Below are 27061 nucleotides of genomic sequence, written 5' to 3'. Positions count from 1 at the left end.
CTGCTGGGGTTGGTCGGGAGAGGAGAGCCCAGTTGCTTTGAAGTCTCTGCGCTGCTTAATATTAAAAAAAAAAGTCCGTGGTATTTGCTCGCATGTCTTGGCCAGGTCAGTCCTGTCATGGGGTGTGTTTGCACAGTGAGAGCTTGTTTGGAAGAGAGCGAGGGAAGCCAAAACCAACCCAACGCTAGCGTGCCTTGCATCTAATTAGCTCTTGGTTCTGGTTTGCTGCATCCCACGACAGCCTTTCATGAGAACCGGGAATTTGTCAGCCCCGGGATCCTTCCCCTGGCTGGGGAAACTCCCTGGGTCACCTCCTCCTGGGCACGTGCGTGGGGCTGAGCACAGCAGGGCCGCAAATGCCATTATAACACAAATAAATAATTACAGCCCAACTGTGACGGTCGCACCCAGGGAGATGCGGTGCGGCAGGAATCCTGAGCTCCGAAATGAGCCGTGACATTATTTTAGGCTTGGAGACACTTTATGAAAAGTGATTTAAAGGATTGCAGCTGTTCGATTTCACAGATGATGCAAGCGAAGAGTGGGCGTTGTGGAGGGGCAGCGGAAAGCAGGCCGGGCATTTTTCTTCTCCCATCGTACGAAACCTGGGGGGGGGGGGGGAGGAAAAATGTGTTTGAAATGAGCAAACAGAAATGTGCCGCGTACAGATGGGCGGCATCTCCCGGCAGCCAGGTCCAGGAGTTGCTGCTGTGTTCGTCGCTGATGGAGAAGATCCAGCAGCGGTTGAGCAAGGAGTTTGCTGCCTGCTTTCGCTCCTCGCTGCCAGCTCTGGGGTTGGGCTGCGGGCCCGCGGGGCCGGATCCAGCCCGAGCTTTGCGGGGTGATGCAGCGAGCTCTCGTCTGCAGGGTGGGTTGGTGCCCACCTGTAGCGGGGCGTCCTGCTCCTCGCTGACGGGCACCGGGTGCCAGCAGCTGTCAGGGAGGCAGACGTGAATTTGCTGTGCTGCCTTACAGTGACCGCAGGTTTCATTCCATCTTATTAGAAAAATTACTCAAAAAAAGACTGACGAATGTGCGTGCTTTTAAAGGTAAGAAGGAAGCTTGGTCAAAAGGTTCTGGTTTAGTTGGACTCCTTAATTTTACTTTTTTTTTTTTTTAAAAAAAAAAAAAAACAAAACACTAGGGTGGGTGGGTTTTTATTTATTTTTTTTCTGAAGAGGTTACGTGGTTCTTGGCCAAACTGTAGGGGAAATGTTTTTGTTTTCCATGTTAATTAGCTGTGATATTGGGGCGTTGAGCTGGTTTCTGTCACACTCAGCTGGGGAACAGCAGAATTGTTTGAATGCCCCACGACCTTCGGCTGGAGATGCACAAACACACGACTTACACTCTTAACCTTCTGATGTGTCCGAAGTTCATGCTCTCAAAGGAAACCTTGGCACGAAGGATATTCGTTTTCAGGCAACCTGCAGGTATTTTCTGTAAACAGATCCATGTCCCACGTGTACAGCACACGGCCCCTTTTCCTCCAAAGCCTCTTGGTGATGGATGTCCCCCGGGGGCAGAATGGTTCCCTGCTCTTCCTCCCCGGGTGTCCAGCCTCTTGCAGTGCCCCGGCGGTTGTTCTGCTGGTGGTGCCCTGATGTTTTTTGGCCCCATTTCCCTTCACGATGCTTCAGCAAGGTGGAAATGTGAGCTTTCCTCTTCCTTAACCCCGTGCTCCAGCTTTCAAGGACTTCATGCTTCTTGCCGTGCCACCTCTGCTGTGTTAGGAGCAGCCCTGTGAGCCTCTGTAGTTCCTGCATTAAAACTTTGTTTGCAAAACACTTGTGCAGCAGCCTCCCCGGCTGATTATTTGTTTTTTGGCCAGCGATAACTTTCTGCCCTGTGTGCCTGAACCAGCAAAGAGCTCGGTGCAAACCGGTGTGGTGATGTGCTGTCCTGGCCAAGCGGTGGCCTGGGGGCAGCCTGTGCCTTCCCTGCCCAAACAACTCCTGGCAGCTGGAGCAGAGCAGCTTCAAGCGAGTGTCTTGTCGTGGAAGGAGCTGCAAGTTCCTGAGGTGGCAGGAGCTGGCTCGTCTTCGCAGGGAAATGATCAGTGGCAACGTGACATCAGGTAAGCCCGGAGAGAGGCAGCGTGCTTGGCATTACAAGCACAAGGCGCCCTTGCTGCAGTGTTGTTTTTCTCGGAGTGGTTATTCACTCCTTTATCTACTGGAAGCAAAATGCCAGTCTGTGTCAGCGCTCCCGGAGCTTGCAGAACGGAAGAGTTCACAGTGCCAAATGCTAAAATCCCCCGGGCTGCAAGGAGCCTTCTCCAACCACCTCCAAGAGCGGATAAGAAAGGCTCCTGCTACCGGCTGCGGAGCTGAGCAGGGGCCGATTCCTGCCTCTGTCTGCCAGCCCGCAGCTAATGGCCGAAGGAGGGCAAAAACCTACCTTGGAAATCCCCCCTCCCATCAGCTCCGTCACGAGAGCTCAGGACCATCTCTCCTGCACTGCCCTGAGATTTGCTCCGAAGTACCTCACGAGATCGGAGCAGCTTGAGCAGCGGTTTTAGGAAAATTGGCTTTGTGCTCCGGGATCGAGAGAGCTGGAAGGGAAGGAACAGAACACCTAATTCCCTGCCCTGGGGTCTCTCTTGCAGTGCCAGGAACAAGGAGCTGGCTTACGGGAGCTGCTGTGAGCAGGGCTCGTTTTCCCCAGCACACAGCACTTAGCCAAAACAGCTCTTTTTCTTCCAGCTATTGCAAATGTCTGTGGCTGCTCCCTAATCTGCTTTTTGGGCATGGCTTGATGTAGAGGGTACTCCTTTTGCTTTTGATTGATCTCGAGGTTGTAAATCCGCAGGGAAGGAAAAAAAACCTGCGCTGCCTGTGCGGTTTGGCATCGGTAGAGACCCACTAATGCCCCTTTTGGAGACGTGCAGCGGTTTTCTGTGCTGCCAGCCTGCCTCTGGCTGTGTTGCTCCACCAGCCTCTGCAGCCAGCAGGGTGGAAACGCCTCCTGCAGGGTTTGGGGCTGCTTCTGGTTGGCACTGTTGGCACATTTATTGAAACCAGCGAGCAGGTCAGGTCCCTTGACCTGAAGAACTTGCTGTGGGGGCAGAAGGAAGCGCAGCTGAGGGCTGAATGGGGGACGCGGACAGGCAGCAGGGTCCTGCACAGCCCCCCAGGTAGGTGATGATGGGTGTTACGTGTGGTGGGAGATGCTGGGGGGCTTCCTGCACAAGGGCTGTGCTGACGAGCAGGGCGACCTGGTGTTTGTAAGGTGGAAATTTTGGGTTGTGGTGTGAAAAGGGTTGCTCATCCCACAGGAGCGTTTGTGACCCCGACCATCTCCTGGAAGCAGAGCGTGCGTGAGGGATGGAGGAAGGGCAGGTGGGACGCTCGTGGCTCGACGGTGTTGTCCCAGTGGGGACAAAAGAAGGGACCAAAAGTCTCGTGATGGAGAGAAATCCACGTGCAGCCCTGCAACGACCGTGCTGCTGTTCTGCGTGCACCTCTGGCAGTCAGGGGTCCAGGAAGGCAGCGTCGCCGAGAGCTGCCCCTGCCACGCCGCGACCTCTTGTCCATGGATGGCACACACAGGACATCAAAACAGCACTGACAGCCCTGGCTCGCTGGAGAGGGAGGGGGAGAAGGCGTCAGGACGGGTGCGTTACTGTGCAGCTGCTGCAGGCGCTAATGGTGCTGGCAACAGCCGCGGCCCCAGCGCGGGGATGGCAGCAGAAATCGATGCCTTCCAAGAAGAGGCCACGCGCAGTGTGGTCACCTCCTAAAACAAAAGGCCAACTCAGCAGCGTCTGCGAGATGGATGGCAGCGAGGCCGTGTCGGAACAATGAGGGCGTTTGTCTTCTCGGCACATGTTGCATCCCCGTAGGCAAGATAAAAATGCACGTATTCAGGCAGGTTTTTATTGCTGACCTTATCTCCAGCAGGAGAGCTGATCGTGGAGGAGCTGTTTGTTTTTGTTTTTGTTTTTTTTTGTTTTTTGACTCTGCAGCGAGCTCCTCCCAGCGTTTTGGGGAGGATGTGGGGCAGACAGCAGCGTGCTCGGGGCCAGCCTGCTTTGATCAATAACCACCTCCTCTGCGCTTCAGCGGTGACGATCTGCAGAGGTTTCCTCTTGCTCCCGGAGTCGATGGCTCTCTGCTGTGCTGGGGCAGCAGCGGGCGCTCTGCCACCGTGCTGGTGCCTCCCAGACCTTCCCCCTTCCTCCTACCTGAATCGGATTTGGGCAAAAAAAAAAATTGTTTTCTCCAGGCAGCGGCTAAAAAGTGCATTTCTCGGTCTGATGAGCGGCTGCTGCCAGCGCCAAGGGGTATCCAGGCACCAGAGAGCTTTTCCTTTTATTGCTAAAATAGGTCACACTTGCTGCTGGCAGAAAGAGATTTAAAGCGACTTCTGTTTTTCAGAGTACAAAGCGGGGGGTGAGGGACATCTCCTGCACCTCGGGGACCCCCCGTTTCGGGCTGGTCTGCTCGGTGGCACTGACAGCGAGCCCAGCTCCTGCTCAGCCAGGGTTAGGTAAAGCATCCTGAGCAGCATCTTCGCGCAGGTGGTAGCTGCTGGATGGTCTCAGGGCCTCGCAGGTTTCCCGTTTGGGTTCGCCGCTCGGTGCTGGTGCTGTGTTTGTGGGTGTGGGAAGCTCGGCTCAGCCTGCTCGACCTGCTGCGTGCTGGGTCGGGTGCTCGAGCCCCAAATGCCACGTTCAACCTCTCGGTCTGGCGTGTCACCTCTGGCCGGCCTGGTTGTCTGGGGAGTAGCTCAGGGTGTCAGAGGGTGTCGTTTGATGTGGGGAAGCGAGCTCTGCTGGGAGGTGAGCAGGGCACGCCGGGGCAGTGGCCAGAAAGTGCCCTGCTCTGCTGGCCCCGTGGCCCGGGGGGACACCAGCCCCTCCAGTGGGTTCCCCACGGGTCAGAGGCGTCCCCAGGACAGCACGCGTACAGCTCATGAGGCCTCATTATCTAAAAATCAATCAGGGGACACTTCACAAACAGAGGAACAAACAGCAGTGCGTTGTTTTTTTGGCTCCCCCTTCGCACGGCACCACCATCGCCGGCCTCATTCCTGCCCAGCCCCAGCAGGTGGCTGCGAGGTGGCGGCTCCGTGCAGCGCAACGCCGGGCAGGCTGGCGCCGAGCAGCCCCTGAGATGGTGCTCGGAGCCCTTGGCTTCGGATTCGCGGCCCTGGAGGCTCTCCTGCCTTCGGGGAGGGGGAGCCCAGGGGCCGGGACGAGGGCGCTGTGTGCCGGGAGCCCCGTGCCGCGGCCCCGGGAGCTGCCGCCGCCTCCGCGGCGCGGCGGAAGCCGTGATTAGAGGCGGCTGCTCCAGCGAGTGCCACCCTGCGCGCGGAGCCGGCTCAGCTGGCGGATGTGGTGAGTGACCCCGGGACCGCTCCTACTGGGTGTCGGTGCAAAACAAGAAGAGCGGTGGTTTGAAGCGGAGCCGTCTTTTTATTTTCACACTGAAACTCGGAGGGGAGCTCCTGGTTGCTTTCGCAGCTGGAGACGCGGTAAGCGGCCGGGGAAGGGAGGTGATGCTTTCAGGCAGCTCGAGCTCTGTCGCAGGTGCTCGCCTGGCTGCGCTCGACATCTCCGCAGGCTCGTTCCTGAGCTGCTTCCCCAGGGAACCCAAAGCGCTGGGTATTTGTACTTTGTTTTTCTGCTGGTGGGAGGAAGAGAGGAGGAGCGGTTCAGTTTTGTTGTTGCGAGACCGGCTCTTCCTTTCCTCCAGCCTCCTTTCTCTGGGGTCTCACATTCAGGGGCTGATTCGTGGTCGGACGCTGCTGGCCGATGCCCCGTCCGTGTGGCTGTGCTCTTTGTGCTGCGGGTCAGAGCCCGGGGCGCTTTCAGCGTGGCTCTGAAACCTCCTTCTCCTCCTCTAGCTGGAGGTCAGGCAGCTGCGAGCAGGGGGAAGAAGCGAGGCACGCCAGCAAGTGCACACGGTCAAAACAGAAAGCGAGAGGCAGCAGCGAGGCTGTGCGGCTGCGTGCAGTCGTTGGTGTGGTACGTGGGTTATCCCGAGGTCAGAGGACACGCAGGATTTTGCTGGAGAGCTTACGGTAGGTGAGGCAGCAGACCAAAAGCTTCTGAAGAAGAGTTTAAAGATAAGAAAAAGCTTTTCTTTCTTCCTTTTCTCCCATGGGGTTGTCTGTGTTTTTGTGCCACTGAAGGCTTTTCTGTAACGGCGCATTCAGTCTGCTGGCTTCAGACAGTTTGATTATTGTATCTAAATGAGCCTGATAGACTCGGGTTATTTAGGGTCACAGGAATTACCAGGAAGGGGAGGGAGACGGCGCTCTCGGTGCCGCAGAATTGAGTAATAACACAAAAAGACCTTGAGACTGAGCGCTTTCATCAGCTCCCCCTCCCAGCACCTCCAGGCAGGGGAAGTGCAAGCGCCTCCCGCCTCCCTCGCTGGCAGCGAAGGACAGCTTGCTGGAAGGCTGACGGTGCCAGAGCACCTTTTCAGTCTGCTGCATGAAGAAGTGTATTTTAATGAGGCTGCTTTTGGCTTGTTAGCATTTTATTTATCTAAACGCTGGCCATGCGCTGCACCGAGCCGTGGCGGTGATTTATGGTGCTGTAGGCACTCCGGGTCTGCCCGTTTCGGGCGATGCTGTTATTGCTGGCTCGGCCCTGCCGGCCCTTTTTTGTGTTGTGGGGCCAGGAGGAGCTCAAGGGGGTCTGCTGGGGAGTGAACCCAGCCCCTGCAGAGAGGCCAGGGGCTCGCAGCAGCCTCTTGGCCTGAAGTCTGCCTGAGGCTGCTTGGGGCCGCAGCCTGGCTGCTAAATCACCGCGCAGGGTACCCCGCGGGCACCCAAAACCTGAGGTCCTGCAGCTCTGCTGGCAGTGGCAGCTGTCTGCCTGCGTCCCCTGCCCCCTTAGCGGGTTTGGTGTCCTGGTGGAGAAGGGCTGCCCCTCCTGGGGGGTCTCTGGCAGCTGTAGGGCAGTGCAGCGGGGCACCGAGCCCTGGAGAGCTCGCTCCTGGATTTCACCGAGGTGACTTGTTCCAGCGCTACCGCAGGTGCACAGCTTGAAAGTGGATAACGGAGATTTTCCTTGTCATTTTCTAATTTTACTTAGCTGGCTTCGCCCTAAGCTTTGGAGATGCGGCTTGCTGGTTTTGAAGTGTCTGTTCCTTGCACGCGAGATTGATGGCCTGGGCCGGGGCAGCGATCCAGCATGGCGTAATAGCAGGTGGCTCGTGAAGGACGAAGAGAGCAACGTGTTTCTGGGCTGGAAGACAGAGACAGCTTGGCCTCTTCGCTGCGCCTGGATGTCTAGCTGCTCCCAGGCACACAGGGGTCCAGCCTTTTTCTCCTGGCTGGGTGCTGTCCACAGTTTTCAGCCTGCCCCCTGGCAGGGTGCTGCTGCCCCTGGGTCCCCACGCCTGTACCTAAGGACAGCTTCATCCCCCCCGTGCTCTGTTGTAGAGGCATTTTGGGGGAATATTACTTAAAAAGCTGACCCCATGGGGTGCTGTACAGACTGGTTTCCACCTCTGTGGGTCAGGATGGCTGCCCCTGGGCTGTGCCAAATGCCAGCCGTGTTCTGGTGGCGTGGGGCAGGAGCGTAATCCCCAGCCTGGGAGCTCAGCCTTGGCATCGCCTTGCACGTTCTCGATCCGTCTGCGGCTCCAGACGGTACAGTCATGGTAGAGAGGAAACTCTGGCCGGTTTGTTTATCCTCTGCCTACGTTGTTGGAGCTGACAGAGTTCCTTTCACCCAGGGTTATATTTTTGGGTAGCTGCTGTTTTATCAGGAGAGTGATAAGGTCTCGAATTTGAAACTTCCCAAGTGACTTCGGTTGTTTTGCTTTGGTTTTGTTTTGGAAACATTCTCCCTCTTTTGGGACAGTAAAGAAACAGAACTTCTATCAACACAAATGGAAAAGGTGCTTGCTTCGACCTTTTGCTCATCGTCTCCTTCTCTTTGCATCTCTTCCTGCCTTTGGGAAACCCTCCTCCTGCTCCGCAGAGCTGTTGATGTGTCAGTGTACCTGGCATTCCACTCTCTTTCTCTTTTCTTAATTTCTATTCCATGATGTTTACAGCGCTTATGAGATTCAGTAAAACGTCCACAGGTCACAAAGTACCTCTGTGTGGGAGCACCTGAACCAGAAGGAGCCACAGGAAGGAACAAAGGGAAGGAACAAAGTCCCACCAGGAGGCAATGGGCAAAGGGGTATTGAGGGCCATGGAGAAAGTGCTCTGACCCCTCAGTGGATCTGGGGGAGTGGGAGGAGGCTTTGCAGGGGGCAAGAAGAGATGCAAAGAGACAAGGAGGGAGAGCACGAGCAAAAAGTGTGAATGAGCAAGACCCAGCAAAGCAACGGACAGAAGAGGAGCAATGTGCAGCTCGGGGCTGCAGAGTTGTGAGTTGCTGTAGTTCAGTTGTCCTTGAGCAGGTGCCAAAACAACCCTAGAAACTGTGGGTCCGGCTGTGGGGTGAATCACATCGTGCTGTGGTATTGGGGTGATTCACTGCTGGACCCTGCTGCCTCGCTCCTGTCCGTGCGTGGAGGACGCGGCATCGCTGGCGGCAGGGTGGGTCCTGATGTCTGCCTTCAAAACGCGGCTGAACAACGTCAAGGTCTCCTCGGGAGGCAGCTCGTAAACCTTCCCGGCACTCGCGTCTGAAAAACACAGCCGTAGCTCACAGTGCAATTTACTGTAGTAACTTTCGGAGCAATTAATCCACCTACGCTGTGCCAGGTCTCCCACGGTTCCTCTGACAGTTCGTCACGGGGCACAGGAGTTTGTCAGGTTTAATCCCCCCTCGGTAGCTTTTCGTGTTACGTTTTTTTTTTCTCGTAAAATCGAGCGCCGATGGGAGAAGTGGAGCTGAGCGGGGAGCGTCGGGGGACGCCTGGAAGAGCAGAATTGGTGCCCTTGGTGCTGGTGCCAGCGAGCTGTGCCCGTGGTCCCGGCCCCGTGGTGGATCGAGCCTCTGGGCCGCACGAAATCCTCTCCTGGAAGAGGGCAGAGGAGGAGAAGGCGAAGAGTGTGGGCACAGGGAAAGGAAAAACAGATGGTTCTCGGGACACTCGAGCCTTTTCTTTTCTTTTTTTTTTTCTTTCTCAAGGGCACAGCCTCCCAGACGGGTAATTCTCGTTTGTACGCCCACAGCAGGTGCCTGGCCTGCTCGCGGGCCCGCTGGCGCGCCTTCCCAGACGGCGCGTGGTGGTTTTGTGTGCAGACGTCAGGAGCTGCACCGCTGGCTTTCCGCGTTTTGTTTTAACGCTGGGATGAGTGTGAGCGGAGGGGAGCTTGCTGTATGTGGGCAGCGACTCTCCTTCGGCCGGGACGTGGAAATCCAAGTGCTCGAAGTGCTCCTGCCTGTCGGGTGTTGGAGTTTCTCCTGGCTGTGGCTGTGTTTTGGTCCTAGGACCTCATGTACGGGGACTGCAGAGCTAAGAAAAGCAGCATGGCAGGGTAGCTCCCTCTGTTGTACCCGGATTCATGGCAGAAGCCAAAAATCCCTGATCAGATGAGCCGGGGGTGTCCTGCTCCTCGTGCCGTGAGGCCTCCCTTGCTCCGCAGCCTGGGGCCACCTGGGGCCTTGTTTCCTGGCCTCTCCTCGGGTCGGTCAGGGCAGCGCCACCACAGCATTGCTTCTGATGCTGGGGAAAGATAAACCTGCCTCCCAAAATACCCTGCTATGCCTTTCGGACACACACCGCCCCCTTCCTCCTCCATTTCATCTTTGACCTTCTTGGCTTTTGCGTGAGCGAGGCTGAACTTAGGGCCGGGGCTGCGGTTCTCTTGGCTCCCCGTTAGGAGTGCTTAGCGTTTTTATTTTGCTTCCTGGCTTTCCAGAAAGCTGCTGGGCAAACACGTAGTTTTATCCTGCGTTGGCCAAAGCTGCTGGGCCTTGATTGGAGCTGGAGGGGAGCCTGGCATCCAGTGCTGGGTGCTGCATTCACGTACACCTCGGGCAGGGCTCTGGAGGTGCCACCTGGTGCACTGCAGGCTCCAAACCTTCCTCTCCCTGCCACTCAGCCTCGCTGGGGCTCGTCCCTGCTGTGCTGGCGTTTATCAGTCTTCATTACATCTGATCAAATAACGTCTGCTGCAGCTGTTCAGCCTGAGAGGTTTTTCCCCTCCCAACTGCAAGTACTCGGTGTTTTATTTGTTGGGTGGTTTTTTGTTTTGTTTTGTTGCTGACCCTGGTGTTGCTCTCTCTTTTCGAGGCAGTTGGAGCTGCTTTTTCTTTTTTTTTTTTTTTGGTGTCATTTTGGGTGAAGACTGTTCGAAATAGACTCCCAGGTGGGATTGGTTCTAATGTAAATATGTGTCAGTGTTGCCACGGATATTCTGTTGCAGGGCTTTCTATGCCATTGCTGAAGGTCTTAGTTAATTAGATGATTACTCTTCTTTTCTGGTCAAGTATCTATCTGCAAATAAAAAATAGCAATTGAAACGTAGCTGCTGAAATGCTGTTGCTGGAAGCAGTCTGTGGCACAGAGCAGGAGGGCTTCTTATTTAATTAAAGTCAGGAACATACTGTACGGTACTCTCCAAGGGTCAAGGAACAAAAGGGACGTGCACATAATAAGTAGCGAACTATCCTTTCAAACCCCTTTAGCTCAGCCCAGGGGGAGCTGTGTTTAAAGGGACCTATTGAGATAACATTTGTGCTTCTTCCTCTTTTTTTTTTTTTCTTTTTTTTTTTCCTTTTTCCCCATATGGCTGTGTGGAAGCTGAAGGTATCCTGCGACTTCTCACTTTATCCTTACCTGTTCTTAGTCTTGGGTTTGAAGCCATCATCAGAGCTGCTGGGGTGCTAGAAGTGCCGGCGTGCCTGCTCCGGGGCTGGGGCTGAGCTCCTGTCTGGGGGCTGTATGGCATTGGCACGGCTCCTTCCGAGCATTTGGGGTTCACAGCTTTCCTGAAAGTTGCCCTTGTCCTAACGAGCTGTTGTGTTTGTTCCTGCAGGATGTCGCGCTCTTAGAGTACCAGCATCATTCCAGGGATTACGCTTCCCACCTCCCGCCGGGGTCTATCATGCAGCCGCAGCGGAGGAGGCCGTCCCTGCTCTCTGAGTTCCAGCCGGGCAATGAAAGGTACCGGGGGCTGCTCTGGGGCCATGGGGCACAGCGACCGTGTCAGCAGGGTGCACACAGACCTGGGAAACTTAAACTTATTACCTGGTTACTTACTGGTACTGACTGCACGCAGGTGCTGCGCCTCTCTTAGCTAATGCAAGTGGCTCCTTTGCCTTCTGGCTTCTCCCCTTGCACTGTCATACGTTTTAAAGACATCTTAAAAAAAAAAAAAACCCTCCCCACCACACACACACACACCATCTGTGAAGCTGCACATCGCTGTGTAGCTGCAGCGTGCTGCGTTAGCTCTCTCCAGCAGAGAAAATGTGCCGTTGGTTTTGGTGTGTGGCTCCCCGGGCTGAAGGGAGGGATGAGAATAGCTCGTTGCCATTATGCACCTCCGCTTCCTCTTCTGTTGCTCTTCCTCCCCGTTTTCGTTTGGTTTTGTTTCTCTTTCTGTATTCCCCTCGCCACTTTCTCTGAGGTGCTGCTTTCCCTGCCCGATGCCCTTGCGGCTCTCCCCGTGTCGCTGATCGCTTTCGTCGCCTCCTGCGTCAGGCTCTCGGTGTCTGGGTGTGCAGCTCAGACGAGTGCCATGAGGCTCACGGTGCTGTAGCTGCATTAACCGCGGGAGCTGATCTGTTTTAAAGGCCATCACTCTCGCTCTCTGTTTCATCACAAAATGCTGCTCTCTCACAGTTTCTCTTCTGCATTTGATGCTTAGTGGTTTTGCAAAAAAAAAAAATAAAAAAAATTGCCTGGAAGTGAAATAAGAACCTTGCAGCCGTAGGTTTATGCAAAGCATTTTTTTGATGCTCGCTCCCTAGGCTAAGAATAAAAGTAGTGCAGAGTCACTGAGCCGCTGCCTGTGGCCAGCCAGAAATGAATCTGCTTCTCTAAAATCGTAATTGTTAGGGGAGAGGAAAGGCAGTGGGACTGGATGAGCTTTGAAGTACCCCCCCCAGCCCAACTATTCTGGTATGTCTCAGGCTGCTGCATGAGTAAGGGCGCAGAGTAACCAGGGCACCAGGGACTTGGCTGGAAATGCCGACAGGCCCCTCTATTTCTAGTGGGATGGATTTACCCTGGTGCTCAGCAGAAGCAAAACTGTGATAATTTGGAGGCAAAAACCACTCTCCCAAGTTAGTTGTGCATATGCCCTACTGGACGGGCTCTTCTGCGTTGTGGACAGGCCCGTGACCCTTGCGTGTACAGAGGGGTAATGTCACTTCTGACGAGTCGTTTACGGCTGCGTGACACGTTGCCTTGGCTTGCTTTGGTTCCCCAGCGCCAAATTCTCCTTAGCACAGTGTAACACGGTTAAGTTGGAAGCAAACCAGGCTCAGCTAAATACGGGGGAGATGGGTAACGAGGACCTGGCAACATGTTCCTGCCTGCTTTTGCTTTTCACACTAATTATGGTTTGCAGAACGGAGAACCAGTTCTGCTCTCCAGTAAAACGAAGGTTTCAAGGTCTGAATATGCTGTTAAAAAAAAAAAAAATACAGATCTTGGTGGTTCTGCATAACTGAAAAAACAGCTGCAAGCCCTGGTGTGTGCTGTGCCACAAACCTCATCTGTTGTGGTCATCCAAGCATCTCCCTTCAGCTTACAAACGTTTCAAACTCCCCAAACTTACATTTTTTTTGTTGTTGACAATCACGTGGATTGTGGGCAAATGTTAATTGGGGTTGTCAGGTACACAGGATACACATCCAAGCGGTTGTGGTGGTTGCCTCAGCACTTTCAACCTGAATGTTTAAGTTTTGGCATGCTATAAAAAGAATTCTTTTTTAATGACAGCCCCAACTTACTTTGCATCCTTTTTTTTTTTTTTTTTTTTCCTGTAGCATCTGAAGAATTGAACTTTTGCAAAAATTAGACTTGATAATAAAGCTAGCGTTGCCACTTAAGCTTAGCTCGGTTGGCATCTTCCACCAAAATGCTGGGATATAAACTTAAAAAAAAAAAGACAAAAAAAAACAACTGAAATTGTGCATCTGGGGATGCAAAATGAGGGGTCTACAGAAATTTTCAGCCTAGTGTAATTAATTATTGAAGTCATTTTAAGTCATGTTGAGGTCGGGGAGGTGCTAGTCTATCTCGCAGAGCTGTTTCTCTGTGTTTTTAGGTGCCGTGCTTTAAAACCTCTCCCATGGCTTTGCTTTTCCATCTTTGTAGTGTGAGGATCCGCTGTAAAACCGCACCTGATGGAGCGTAAATGGAGCCCTTGGGGAGCGTGGTCGCTCACCTGAGAGCTGCGGGGCCCCGGGGCTCCTGGAATGGGTCGAGCTGGATATTGATATGGTGATATTCCCCCCAAAAAACCTAACTTTGGGTCTGCCTGCAACGGAGCAAAGGCAGGAGGAGGGAGGGCGGTGAGAGCAGCCGTCTCTGCAGCTGAGTCCCCTTTGGCAGGTTCACGCCAGGCGCATCTGTAAGCACTTTGGCTTTGTTCCTGGGCTGGGATTGATGGGTTTTGAGCAGAGGCAGCTGGCTCTCAGCGTGAGGGGCTGGGAGGGAGGGAGCGACCAATGGCAAACAAATAACGTCTGCAAAGCGGGCACGGGGGAATAAATAGAGGGAAGCACAGGGTGTGCTGTGTCTGAAAGGAGGAATCTCATCTGGGGCGAGCTGTGCGCTGCCCTGCCTGGCACGCAGCGCTGGTGGGCGTCAGGCATTTGGTTATGAATTTCCAGGCTGCTTTTCCTGCCTTCCTCCTCCTCCCCTCCAAGCAAGTGTCGGCTGCAGGGGGGGGGGAAACCCTCCCAGTCCCCTCTGCTTTGGGTACTGGAGAGGAAGCAGCCTGTCTGGTGGTGGTTGTGCTGTCTGAAGCTCTTCCAGGATCACTCCCACCCCTTGAAAGAATAAATTTGTGAGTGCAGTGCAAGTGGAAGGTGGTTAGATGGGCTTCCTGGAGCACCGCAGGATTTTTTTTTTTTTCCCTCTCCAGGCTGCTGTCTTGTTGTGGTCACTAAGGAATAGCCCGGTGAAAAGGGAATTAGCAGTGGAGCATTTCATGATTTTTTAGGTACGGATCAGCTGCTGGTGGCAAAAACTCGAGTGGCAACGTGCTTCAGGGACTGTCTCAGGGCCCCATTCCTAAGTTTTGGGTCAGTCAGCCCTGAGAGTCGTCGTCATCCCTTGGTGGACGGGCAGAGACCCGAGCTCCCCGTGTAGCATTCCTGGCTTGGAAGAAGGGAAGGAAACCCAAGCCCTTCGGCATGCGCTGCTATAGGGCCGCCTGGCTCCGTGCTGCTCCGCAGGGATGTGCTGCTTTCCTTGATGACTTTTTTGGTAGCAGGCTTTTTCTTGGAAGGATCCAGCGACTTCCCCTTAGCTTGTTCAGCCGGCTGTGCCAACTGGACTGCAGGAGCGAGGAGAAGTATTTCAGGATCCGCCGTTGGTACAAGTCGTACCATGAATGCCTGCAGAGGAATGTCCTGGCAAGGTGACAGGGATTAGGTTTTTTTTTTTTCCTTCCTCTTCTGTGTGTATTTTGATCTGAAAGGAGACAAAGTGGATTGAGTTAAACGGCAGGTGCCAGTGGGGCAAGGGGGCTGAGAAATCAAAGACCCGGGCTTTTCTGGCCTCGTGCGAGTCACAGTTTTGAAGCGAGATTCCTCGTCAAGGCAGGAATGCTGGGGTGGATTATGGCTTCGCTGGCAGAAAATGTGGCCCTAAATAAATGGCATGCATGTTAACGTGGTGTATTCCGCCTTTGTCCAGAAGAAGATGAGTCACTATTTTCGTAGGAGATTATTTTACCAGTTGATGAGACCGTGCTCTCTTCTTGGAGTCTTTCTGCTCAGCAGTCGGAGGAGGAGTTGGAGAGGAGTTGGCCCAGCCTTCGTCTGAAGCATGATATTTGGGATACGTTGAGCAGCTGCCGTGCTCCTGCAGCCACCCGAGATAGCCATGTGCGATCCAGCATGAGAGCAGGCCTAATTACTGCGCTTATTGGACGTGATTAATCCTTCTGGCCGAGGAGCCCGAGGAGTTGTGGGAGGCTGGAGCGGGTGGGGAGCCGGTGCGGCGTGCGTGGCCGCTGGAAATACAAGTAATGTGCACTGCTCAGCCTTCATCTGCGCCGGGCCAAATGGCACCAACTGCTCCAGAGTTAACGGCGCGACCAATCGGAGTTTATTTATGGCCTTTAATTAAAGTTTCCATTTTTAAAGGTGACCCTTTTCTCCGGAGCGAGCACCGGCGCGGCTGAAATCCCCTGCAACCGTAGATCTTGGTGGCTTTTCACACTTCAAATCGTGTTCTGGGAGATGGATTTTTCTCCCTCCTTAAGTGAACGTGGGAAAATGCTGGCTGGAGAGGGCAGCTGCTGGCGCGTGGGTGCTCGGTGCTGGTGTCATGCTGTGTCCCACAAGCACCCGCTGCTCTCCGTGGGCTGTGGGCACAGAGGTGACCGAGGGGCCTCGGAGGAGATGTGGGGACACCAGGCTTCGTGGGACGGGTCCCTGTGCCACGGCAGGGAGGTGTGAGGGGGAAGCTGGGCTTTGCCTTGGCTGCTGTGGAGGCGTAACAGCTGATGGAGCAACTTTTCCATGCGTAATCTTGAACCAGATTTGTTTCTAGGGAGGAAAGGTGATCTTGTGCTGCGGGCAGCAGGTCTGGTGAAACACGGGATGTCCCTCAAGTCATTAGGGCAACGAACGCTCCAGCGACCCAGGACTGCCAAGGGGTTTTTTCAGCAGGACTCCAGATTCGGAGTGTGTGAAGAAAGGTGAATGAGGAGCACGTCGGGGAGCTGCAGGGACGCACAAGTATTCGTCCTCCTGTGCCATTCTGTGGTACGGCGCTGAAGCTTTTCTGCTGGTCCTGGCCATGAATAATTCAGGCTCCACGCACGGCCCTCTTAAATATGCACGTTTTAAAATAAAGCATCTGCTCCCATCAGATCGCAGTTGGCTCGGAAGAAGTTGGCTGAGGGGTTGCGTGGGGCTGCCGAAGCTCAGCCGCCTGCCCGTGTGTGCGGGAATGCAGGAGCACGGCGAGGACACGTTGGGGGGAACCTCCTGGCAGCGGGGACCTGCAGGGCTCGAGCTGGTGTCCTGGAGCATCGCGGTGAGCAGAGCGTCCTGCTCGGGGCCGTCCTGCACCTTCTGCTTGTGAAGACACAGCCCTGCTGCTGGCAGACGTGGCTCAGGGCGTGAGAACTCCACCTTCCCTACCCAGACAAGTCATGCTGTTTTTTTTTTCTCCCCCCCTCCCTCCCCAGCTGTATGACAGAGGGAATATATCAGCCGGCCCTGTGCGTGTTTTTCTAGCTGCCTGGTGGCAGGTTTGCTCCTACGAACCCTCTGGTTTCTCTCTTTAACAGGTCTCAATTTGCCCAGTCTCTTACTCTGGATATCATTGGCCATAAAGAGCTCGCTGAAACCTCTTGCAAATCTTAGCATTGGTTATAAATAATTCACTGCAGCACTGGTGGTTTTCTGTAGTGCTCACTCATTTTATTGTCTGTCTGTGCCTGTGGGGGCTGGAGATATTTTTTTTTAGACTTATTTTTGGAGACTGTTTCCCACCAAACCATCTCAGCCAGAGGAAATAAACAGCTGCAGCGAGGCTATCGTTTACCTTCGCTCTTGTTCCAAGAGTCAGCGAGAGCCAGTTTTCCCACCTGCCTGTCTTTGGCCCCGCGATGCAGGGAGCAATATTTGTAGATGGAAGCAAAACTTAAAACGCAGCCTTGCTGGGAAGTTGGTGGGAGCCTGCCTGGAGCTCCTGTTGGTTTTGGGAGCCCCTGGTGCTGAGGACAAGTCTGGGTGAAGTCAGAGGGGGCTTCTGCTTCGGGGTCTGCCTGCTGCTGCCACCTTTGGCTTCTTGGAGGAGTGGAGAAGGGGAAGATCTGAAGAAAGGAGGGGGTGTGCTGCTCTGCAGAGCAGGGCAGTGCTCCCGAGGTGGGTTAAGGGGGTGGGAAGCTTCTCTTTGACCTCAGGAAAAGTTTGTACTTGCCCATTTCCCTGTGATTTAGCTTCAGCAAAGTAAGGAAGATAAAGGTAAGCTCCATTTAGATCTAATCAGGGCTGCTCCTACAAACTCCCCGAGGGCAGCTCGGGATGTCTGCTTGGAGCCTCTCTCCCAGGTGATGGATGCGCTCAGCCTCCTTTATACCCGGCTAGCACTCCAACCCCTTTTTAACCCATTTTGTGCTCAGATGGTTCTGCTGTAGGCACGACGTGGCAGGCGGTGTTTTCCCAGGCTGTGCTGAGCACCTTGCAGCTGCACGATTCCAGCCATTTACGCCAGGATCTGCTGGGGAAGAGACTTGGTCTGTGAGTCACCCGGCTCTGCAGCTGGCGGTGGGCAATTAACTTTTTAGATTAGCAATAAACCAAAGGTCTCATCTCGGGTCATCCCAAGCTTCTGGCTCAAAGCAGAGCTGCGTGCAGACGGCTGGGCACGAGGGCAAACCCTAACCCTGGTGCATCAGCGCGCTGCTCTGCTCCTGCAGGTCGAGTTGGGTTCGTGGGGAAGGCTTCCAGGTGAGGACTGACCCGCCCCGCTTCATAATTAACACTGGCGTTTGTTTTATTTCACGTAATGAGGCCTAACTCCCCTGCAATTACAAACTCTCTTTCCCTTCAGCCAAGTAGGGATCTCTGGAGGACGGCAGCCAGGTGGGAACTGGTTGGAAAACGCAGCGAAACTCCAGGCTCGGTGTAACGGGACGGTGGTGTGTTAGGCAGGGCTGTTTTTATGCTGATGGCAACGTCACCGCTGTGTAAAAGTGGGTTGGAAGGAGCCGGCTGCAGGTGAGGATGTGAGGAGTGAAAGGTGTGAAGGCTTCAAGCAGGAGCCTTTCTGCTCGCAGCCGGGACAGGCTGGGCGGGTTGTGCTGGGCAAAGTCATCCTGGGAGCGGCTGGAAATTCCAGTGCATGGAGCTAACAGCTCCAGTGGATGTGGAAATGGAAATAAAACAGCACCCTGCAACGCTGCAGCTGTTCTCCCCAGCATGGCCCCAGCCTCAATGTAAGTAAACTGCCTCCACGAAGCCGAGTGGATCCCTTGCCTTAAAGCCACGTGCGTTGGGTGCAGCGCGTTGCAGTGCGCTCCTGGCAGGTCTGGGAGCTGTCCTGCATCAATTAGCAGCTTCTTGGTAACACAGCCTTTACAAATAATAAAAAAAAAATAAAAAATGGGAGGGGGAGAAGTGAAAATAAATCCATCTGATTTTTAATTGCCGTGGTACAGTAGAGCCTTGGGTGTTGGAATATTTTAACACCTGCCCAGCTCAACAGTTGCTCATTGTTGCCGGGGTTTGCAGCAGGGCCTGAATCGGCGGCGTGCAGCTGCGGGCGGGCAGGGTTTGCACAAGGGGTTGGGGCAAGCCAGCAGGAAACTCGAGAGGTGCCACGGGATGGTTCTGGGCTTGCTGAGGAAAGTTGTGCGTTTGGAGCGGGAGAGCGTGCAGGTGAGCTGTGTTCAGTGCCAAACCGAGGGGCTGCTCTGCTCTCAGCCTGCATTGCTTGTGTGCTCGCTCTGTGTGCCCGCAGCTCGGGGTTTGAGTGGCAAAAGCAGAGGCTCCCTGCTCTCCCATCCCCTTTCTGCGGGGAAGGAGGAAGAGGACGAGCCAGATTCTGTTTCTGTGTGTCAGCAGCAAGCTGGGCCCGACTCTCAGCGCGGCGCGCCTGTGCCAAACCCACAGCAGCAGAGGTTGGCCTGCGCGTGCTTTGGGACCAGTGCTGGTGTTTAAATGGAAAAAAAAATAAAAAATAAAAAAATAGAGGGGGTGAGAGACAAGCAGCCGTGGCTCACATGCCCAGAGCTGGGCAGGGTTTGGTAGGGGAGCACAGCGGCTGTGCGTGCTCCCCAGGAAGGTGCCCAGGAAGGAGGTTTGTGCCAGGTGCCACCTCCTCGGATGCAGTCCAGAGCCCTGACAGCCTCTGGGGGGACTCCACTGCCTTCAGAGGGCTCTGGCTCCTTCCCTTGCTGTCCTCCTCTGCGAGGTGTTTAATGAGCTAGGTAAAACTGAGAGTCAGCAGTCCCTGTCTGTGGGTGGGGGCCGAGCCCCATACAAGACCCCCATCTGCTGTGCTTGCCCTTGACAAAACGCCTCCCTCCCTCCCTCTCCTTTGAGAAGCATCAAAGGCATCAGCTCGTCCTTTGGTGGCTGGGAGGATGCTGGCACCACACAGCTCAGGAGGACTCCAACAGTCTTGCTTAAGGGAGAAAAAGAAAAAAAGCTTTTTTTTCTTTTTTTTTTTTTTCTTTTTTTTTCCAAGGTTTGAATCTTCTGTGTTTCATTTTAATTTTTAAGAGAGACATCTGCATGAGGTGTTAAAAACACCTTTGGAGCTGCTTCAGCGAAGCTGATCCTTGGGCGTAGTAAAAGGTTTAGTGTATTTTTGTAGGATCCCTTTACAGCTCCCACAGGAGAATCCTGCTAGGAAACGCAGAGCTACAAAAAGTTTTATGCTTGTTTAAAAAAAACACAAAACAGTTTCCAGGTATTACCAACTGCGTCGCATTTAACAGGTGAAAAGACGTTTGGGCCCGATGTGAGTACTCAGTACCGCTGCTATCGCTGGGTAACACCTCGATGGCTTGCCAGGTCTGTGTCGGGTACACGCAGCTGCACGTGGCCTCTTTTGGTCCTCCTCCGTTTGAGGAAATAAATCCCTACCCTCCAGCCGCAGAGGAGGGTGCGTTTCTTCCTCGGGATGTCATCTTTGGTACGAGATGCTTCATCCCTCCTTCGGGAGACGGGTGAGCCCTCTGTCCTGCCCGAAGGGCTCGTGCCTTGGAGCTGGGTGCCTGTTTTCTCAAGTCTCCTTTCCTCTCTGTCCCCAGATCTCAGGAGCTGCACCTGAGGACCGAGGCGCATTCCTATCTCTCCGACCTGACCAAGCCGTCAGACCTGGAGTTCATTGAAACGAAGCGGCCGCGCCTGGATCTGCTGCAGGACCCGCTGCTGCGGCACTCGCCTCTGCTGAACCAGAGCCAGCAGGCAGGGACTGAGGATCTCTCAAAGGTACGGGGACAGCGCTGCGGGAGCTCTGCACCTCGGGATCCCTGCCTTGTGCAGAGGGGTCTTTGGGGCTTTGTTGCTGCTGAAATCCCTGCAGGTGGTGGTTCCTGGTGCGTCATACGGAGCTCGGCGTTGTTGGATGGCATTCAGTGAGATGGGGGGGACAGTTTTGGGGAAAAGGAAGGCATATAGGGTTTTCTCCTCAACCATTATAGTCACGGGCCTGTGTTTACCAGGCTATTAGATGCACCAGAGCGTTTGGGAAGTTCCTGTTGGCTGAATTAGGGTTGGTCGCGTCCGGCTTTTCTGGATGCTGTGCCTTGATTTGATTTTTATTTGACCTTTCTCATTTATCACATCTCTTTTATTTAATATTGGTGTTTGAAGGGCTGGAATTGGTTGCTGGTGGTTCCTTAATATAATCTTCCCCAGGAAAGCCTCCCTTGCCTTAGTCTCATGTAACGCAGCAAATTGTTTACGTGCAATTGTCTCCTCTGCATGTGTGATGAATAGTACAAAGAAAAATCTCGTGCTCGGGTGCCTGTTCGGATTTAGCTGTGTGCTGTCGGGGTAAGTTGGCTTTGGCTTTGCCCTGAGCTTGGATGCGTTCGTGGCTGGCAGGAAAGTGCTGCTGTGGGGCTCCAGCACCGTGGGCACTGGGGATTAATGCAGCTGCAGGGTGGGCTTTGGGGCTTTCTGAGCTGCCAGTAAAAGGGAAGGGAGGCTGGCAGCCTTACCCAGGGTGAGAGGGATGTTTTCCTGTATCACCACGGGAGCTGCTGCAGTAACCTGTGGGCAAGCAGCTCTGCTTGGCAGTGCCAGGATATTCAGACTTCTCCCCTAATGGGGTTGGTGGGCACGATGTGAGGCTGTCCTGAGTGAGAAGGATGTTTAACCTGGGGAAAATAAGGGCGATTCGGATTCTGAGGGAGGCGTGGGCACATTCCTCGGAGGAGAGGGCTGTGGTGGCTGAGCCGCTGCTGCCGAAGAGCCGCGTTTGAACCGCGAAATGAAAAACGCACCAGACACTTCAGCTCTCCCTCCTTTCGCTCTCGATAGCGTGTTGCCTTGGAAAAGATGCCTCTGAGGGGCCGTGGCCCTTTTCCGTTCCGTTTTTGCTGCTCCCTCGGAGCTGCATCTTGATGAGGCGGCGCCGAGCCCAGCTGGGAGCCTCCTGCCCCTAGCCGCGAGCCGCACCGCGGTGGCGCTGAACCGGGGAGGGTTCTCTGCGGATGCTGGGCTGGGTGGCTGATGGGGAGAATAAACTGTTGGCCCTGAGACAAAAAAATATCCTCTCTCCAAAGACGTGAGGAAACCAGGACAGCTTTTCTGTCTGCACATTATTTCCATCAGCAGTTCTGTGCTGCTTCTCACCGGAAAACCACGTATTGTCTCAGCTATTTGTTCCTAATAGGCAAAGCCACTCTTGAGGCATTAGTTGCCGAGTTGAGGGGCTGCATTTACTTCTTGGTCTGTGACACGTTTCCAAGAATTACATGCATTTTATGGGGCTTAAAACATTTGTTAATGAAAGAAAGAGAGAAAGCTGGGCGAGACAATTCAGCAGGACAAGATTATGCTTTTAGCGGAGTCATTTGTAATTTCTAAGCCTGGGAAGAGGAAAAAATGATTGGGAAGCGTCTGAGTGGAGCTCAGAACTGGCAGGGCTGTTTCCAGAGTGAGTTTGACTGCGGATGCTGTGAGACCAGGCTGATCTCGGCGCTGTTAAGTGGCTGGGAGCAGCAGGCAAGCCTGGGGTGCAAAACCACCCCTCGGAAGGTCTTGCTGCTTTTGCAGCTTTGGAAGTTGGGTTAATAGCAGTCTTCTGGCTTCATTACTGAGCAGCCATCCTTACAAACTGTTTTTGGACATGAGGGTTGTGATAAAGCTCATGCAGTTAATCCGTGCATCGCTCTGAGCCTGTTTGAGGACGTGCTCTCAGTGTGCTCGTCCAGGGGAAGGGTTGAGAACTGGGACCGATCCTTGGCCGTGAGCTCTGGACGCGTGCATATCTGGGCTGTTTACATGTCTAAATCTCCTTTTTGCCTCCGTGCTCAGCCAGCAGCAGCAAATAAAGCTGATAAAGACCTGACGAGCAGCTGCACAGGGCTCCATCACTGCTGTTAGTCGCTCTGCGTGTCTGGTGTGACCTCCTAAAACGAGACAGCACGGTGCCTCCCTTCCAGCAGCTACTCTGCCTCCTCCAGCAGACGCTGGCCCTCGTTTTGCTTCTAGCAGCGCCTTCATCTCCCCGCTCTCTCATCCCATCCACCTGCTCTCAGGGTCCTTCCATGAGCTTCGCTCCCTCCCCGTGGGCACAGGGTGTTGCTGGAGCCCCACAAGCTGCACGGTGGTCGGAGCAGATGCAGGATGCCTGGACCAGAGATGGGAGCATGCAGCCTGGAACAGAGAGAGAGAGAGAGAGAGAGAGAGGGAGAGAGAGGTGCTATTCCTGCCTCCGCTGCTGACTCAGTGCGTGACGGAGGCAGTCGATTCTTTATCTAGGGCAGCTTTGCAAACTGTTTGAGCTCTTGGGGTAAAACGCACCACGTGAGGCGAGTATTACCAAACACACTGGTGCTTACTTAAACAGTGTCCTAGGAGTCATCCGCTTACCCCTCACCCCATTCCACGGTGCTGCAGTCACGGCGTTGCGAGGAGCTCCGTTTATTCATCGGTGCCAGGAGTGCTCTTTGTGGTGGTTTTAGGGATGGAGCTAAATGTTGCCCAGCAGAGCGCTCCCCAGCCAGCACCATTTTTATAGGGGGTTTCTGCCTTTTTTTGGGGGGCTTATCGGCCCCTGTCAGCCCCAGGGAGAAGTAACACAGCCCTGTACATTTCCAAGGCCGTTGGTTTGGGCCCTGAGCTGTGCTGTGAACACTAACAAAGTAATTGACGTGGCAAATCTGGGTAACAGATTCTGGAGTTTTTCCCATTAACACCCCCAGAAAAGAAGTAGACCATTTATGGCTTTTATTCATCGCTTCCTCATCTGTCTCTTTCCCAAATACAGCCGGGCCCCTTTTACCCCGTTCCGGATAACAGCAGCCTCACTTAAGTAAGGATGGGTTTGTAAGGCGAAGGCGATGTCTGTTATTAGATCAGCTCCGTACGTCTGGAGAAAACAGGCATGCTTTGGGGGCAGTGAGCCTCTCAAAAGCAGCAGCTTTACAGCAAAGTCGCAGTTGTTGTAGCAGAAAGAACATTACCTGCTCGTATGAACCTTGGTTTGCTCATATCCTTGAGCACTCGTATTTCTTTTCAAGCCAGAATCAGAAAGCTGTCTTCCTGCCTGCTTTTCCCCACTTGAGCATCTCTTTCCCTGGAGGTGAGGTGGCTGTCACGTTGCTGCAGGGCACGGAGCCCGCTGCTGCTGCTGCTGGATGGAGCCAGGTGAGCTGAGGCTGTGTGGGGGGACGAGAAATGAAATCCCCCCGTGCCCTCTGTGCTGGCATGGGCTGACATTGCCTCCAAGAAGGTGCTCCCGTGAGCTAGCTGAGAATAGCCAGGCACAAGTAAAGCAGAATTGCTTTTTCTATCCCTGCGAGCACGGATGGGAGCCTTGCCGAAGAGCTGCCGTGCCGCGGATTTGCCGGCCGTGCTCTTGGCAGAGGTGCTGGAGCTGGCTCCCAGGACCCTCGGTGGCATCTGCGTGTTCTCCAACAAAGCCACGGACCTTCGTCACGTAACGCCAGATAAGAACAGAGCCGGCTGCTCCCCAGCAGGCCAGCCGTGTGTCTGCGTGATGCCCTGTCTCTGTGCATCCGCGCGTGCTGGTGCTGCGGGCGGTGCTGCCCCGGGTCAGCGTGCTGCGCCTGGCCGCGCAGAGCCTGCTCGCTGCTCCGCAGAGCCGGGGGCCAGTCCTGCTTCTCCCCTTCCCTTCCACCTCTTTTTATTCCCTCTGTGCTTCCACTTGCTCTTCCCATTTCTGAGACTGCTTTTCCACCACGTATGTGGCTTGCTGCTCTTCCTATAGGATGTGAGTCAGGCGTGATCTGCATGTAGTCCCCTCGCCAGGCTGGCTGGCTGCACTTCTCGGAGCCCGTTGCTCCGGCAGGGCCGTGCTGCCGGGGAGCCCTGTGGGATCACGGCTACGGGGCTGGGCGCAGGAAACCCGAACCTCGCTGCCGTGTCCGCCCTGGCAGGCCGCTGGTCACCGGGTAAGTCTCTTCCCCTTTCTGTGTCTCAGATTTCCCCGTCTGTAGCAGGGACAATGCCACTTCCCTCTTTTGTACAAGAGTTAACAGCTAGCGGTGGAAAAAGGCTGTTAACAGGCCATGTGGTGGTGGTGCTCGGACTCGGCTTTACATTGTTGGGGGGTTTTAATTTCTTCCCTTTCTGCATGAATGTTTGTGTGGCGCTGTGCACTGGAAGCTGGGATAGGAAAAGAGAAGGTGGGACTCGAGGAACAGGCAGCAGCAAGGCCAGGAAATATATATGGCAAGCAGAAATTAGGGCAAAGGGCATTATGCTTTGATGCACATTAATGTAGCTTTAAAAGCAATTAATTGAAAAAAAAAAAAGGCTGAATTAACATGTTTAAAATGCATTTTTAATGATGCGTTGCAGCCAGCACCGTGCATGCCAAATTTCCCACCGGCTGCCCATTGCAGAGCCCCGTTTCCAACAAGCTCCTGGAGCTCTGCGGTGCAGTGGGAGGGCGCTCGGCCAGCCCCTGCGCTCCTGCCCCTGCCATGCACCGAGGGCACTGCAGGAGCCTTTTGGGAGCCCTGTTCCTGCTCCCTGCTCCCTTCCTTGCCAAATGTGCCAGGGTTCGGGAGGGATTTGAGGCTGGGGACTCCAAAAGCAGGGGTTGCAGAGGCTGCGGCTTCCCTCCTGCAAGGGTTTTGCCTGGCTTCAGCTCAGGGAGGTGCTGGGGGGACTCGGCGCTGGCTGGGACCCAGTCTGCAAGGCGAGGGGAGGTGGGTGCCTCCGATCCCAGTGCCGCTAGCCGGGCTGGTAAATCACCAGGCTCCTCTCCGCTCCGTGCTTTCTGCGTGGCTTTGTTATGGGAACATTGATCTGTTGCTGGGATTAACCTCTCAGAGTTTCCAGTGGGCTGGTCTCACAGTTATTAATGAAACTGGCTGGAACTTGTGTTGACCTTGGCAGAGGCCCCACTTGGCTAGGAGGGAGCTGGCAGAGGCATAATCTCTAATTGAGTAATCCAGCGCAGGGGGAGGGGAGCGGAGGGGGTGGAAGCTCCGCAGCGCTTTGAACTCGGCGAGCTGCGGCGCTCGAGCAGGATGTGTAGGAGTGGGGCTCGCAAACTTGCTGAGCACGGCGACCTGCGAGGGAGAGAGCGAGGAGAAGCGAGGCGACGGCGGCGCGCTCGCATCAGCTGGGCGGCTCGGGCTCCCCCCCCCCCGCCCAAGCTCTGGCCTCTTCTCCCCGCAAAAAGCGGAGCTGGATCCCGGTGCCTCCCCAGATTTATTGCCGTGGAACAATGGCACGAAGCGGCTGGGTGGTAGAGCAGAGCTGCGAGCCTCGGCCCTCCCCGGGCGCGCGTCCTCCTCCCGTAGCCTCCCAGCCCGTGGCATGGATTGCACGGGGCTCTCCCTTCCTCTCCCCGGGTTGGTTTGCGCTTGGCAAAAACAGCTCCGGGCTTGTTGGTGGGGCTGTTGATGAAGCTGGGGAGCCAGTGGTGATGTGGGGCTTTTCTCCTTGTCAGATTTACCCTGGTGGGCAGGGAAAGGCCGCAGACTCTGTGCCCAGGCACGGTGGCCACAGCCTTGCAGTGCTGAGCCTCAGGAGATCAGGCTCCCGATGGAGAGAGGACACCCCAAATACTTCCAGCTCCCTGCCCTGCGACAGGTGAAAATGCCTCAAGTGTTTCACCACTGCTTCTGTCCCCCTTCCCCAGCAGGGAGCAGCGTTTCTTACCAACTCCCTTTGCAGCCGCCTTCTCCGGAACATGCTCGGGGCTTCCCCCAGGACCGACCGGTCCCAAACTGGTGGTGCTGTTGGGCATCCAGCAGGAGTGAGCGGCATGGGGCTGTCGAGCTGGAGAGCTGTAGGAGCACCCCAACACAGCGCGCCGAGCATCCACCCATCTGCCACGCGGCTGCTCACGCTGTTGTCTTGTGCCTGATAAAAATCAAATTGCAGAAATGATCCTGTGGGGTGGGGGAGGACTTCGCGTTAGGGCAGCAATGATTCAAAGCTATTTCTGGGAAGATGAGGGAGATGTTGTCATTCTCGGTTATTCCAAACATATTTAAAAGCTGAAATATTTGCATTGTTCATGCTGTCACGCTGCAAACACTTCTGGCTGGGTTCCTCTCTCCTCTGCCTTCTCCTCCCTCCCCAGAAGACCATTTCCAACAGGACACGGGTGTGCGTCAGCCCTGCCCACCTGTGCATGAGCACACACGTCGGGCAGCACGCGGCCGCCTTGTGCAAAGCGTCTGGCACTCGTGGTGGGTACAGGAGGTTGGTTCATCACCCCTCGCCAAGCTGGAGAGCTGCGAGGGCTTGTCAGCAGCCCCTGCTGCTCACCGAGGGACAGGCACCCGAGGCACCAAGCAGCTGGAGGAGCATCGCATCCAGGAGGGTTGGGCAGTGCCACGCGTGGGCAAAAAGCTGAGCTATGGCCCGAGAGATGTGGGCATGGCAGGGGGAAGCCCTCCTGAGCCGCAGAAACGCTCTGGAGATGAGGTGTAAGAAGTGAGCTCGACCTTCTCCCAGCTGGCTGTCCTCTGCCCGGCTGCTCCAGTCCTGCTGCCACTGGAAACCCGCAGGTGAACCGGTCGTGCCTCGAGCGCAGGTGGCTGGGCCTTGCTTCCTCTGGCTCCTTTGTGCTCATCGACATCCGAAACGACCTCTTAAATTGCCTTTCAAACTGAGAAGGCAGCGGGACGAGGCCGGCTGCTCCCTGGGAACTTGCTTCGTCGTTTACATACATTTTTTGTTCCATTCGGTCAATGTTACAAGGCTCACATAGTGTGACATCTCCCCGATCTGCTTGGGGGAAAGAAAGTCACCTGAGTTCCTATGCTTCACCCCTGTAATTGGAAGAAATACAGCCAGTGGCTGTGCTTGCAGCAGGGCAGCCTGGTG

The 27061-nt window shown here is 54.9% G+C and overlaps 1 protein-coding gene across 12 annotated transcripts in view; it reads left to right on the top strand.

Moving 5' to 3' along the window:
• NCOR2 (nuclear receptor corepressor 2) overlaps positions 1 to 27061 on the top strand; it is a 224630-nt gene that overhangs the window by 65168 nt on the left and 132401 nt on the right. For 11 of the 12 annotated variants that reach the window (XM_082774065.1, XM_082774067.1, XM_082774066.1 and 8 more), the window contains exons 3-4: positions 10906 to 11033; positions 19825 to 20005. In XM_082774065.1, the coding sequence (XP_082630191.1) occupies positions 10906 to 11033; positions 19825 to 20005 (309 nt within the window). Of the gene's footprint in view, positions 1 to 5367; positions 5479 to 10905; positions 11034 to 19824; positions 20006 to 27061 lie in introns of those variants that run through there. The other variant, XM_082774070.1, reaches the window with a different exon arrangement.

Source organism: Aythya marila, assembly GCF_965140915.1.
Source record: "Aythya marila genome assembly, chromosome: 17".
NCBI lineage: Eukaryota > Metazoa > Chordata > Aves > Anseriformes > Anatidae > Aythya > Aythya marila.
This window is presented reverse-complemented; position numbering and strand designations above follow the sequence as displayed.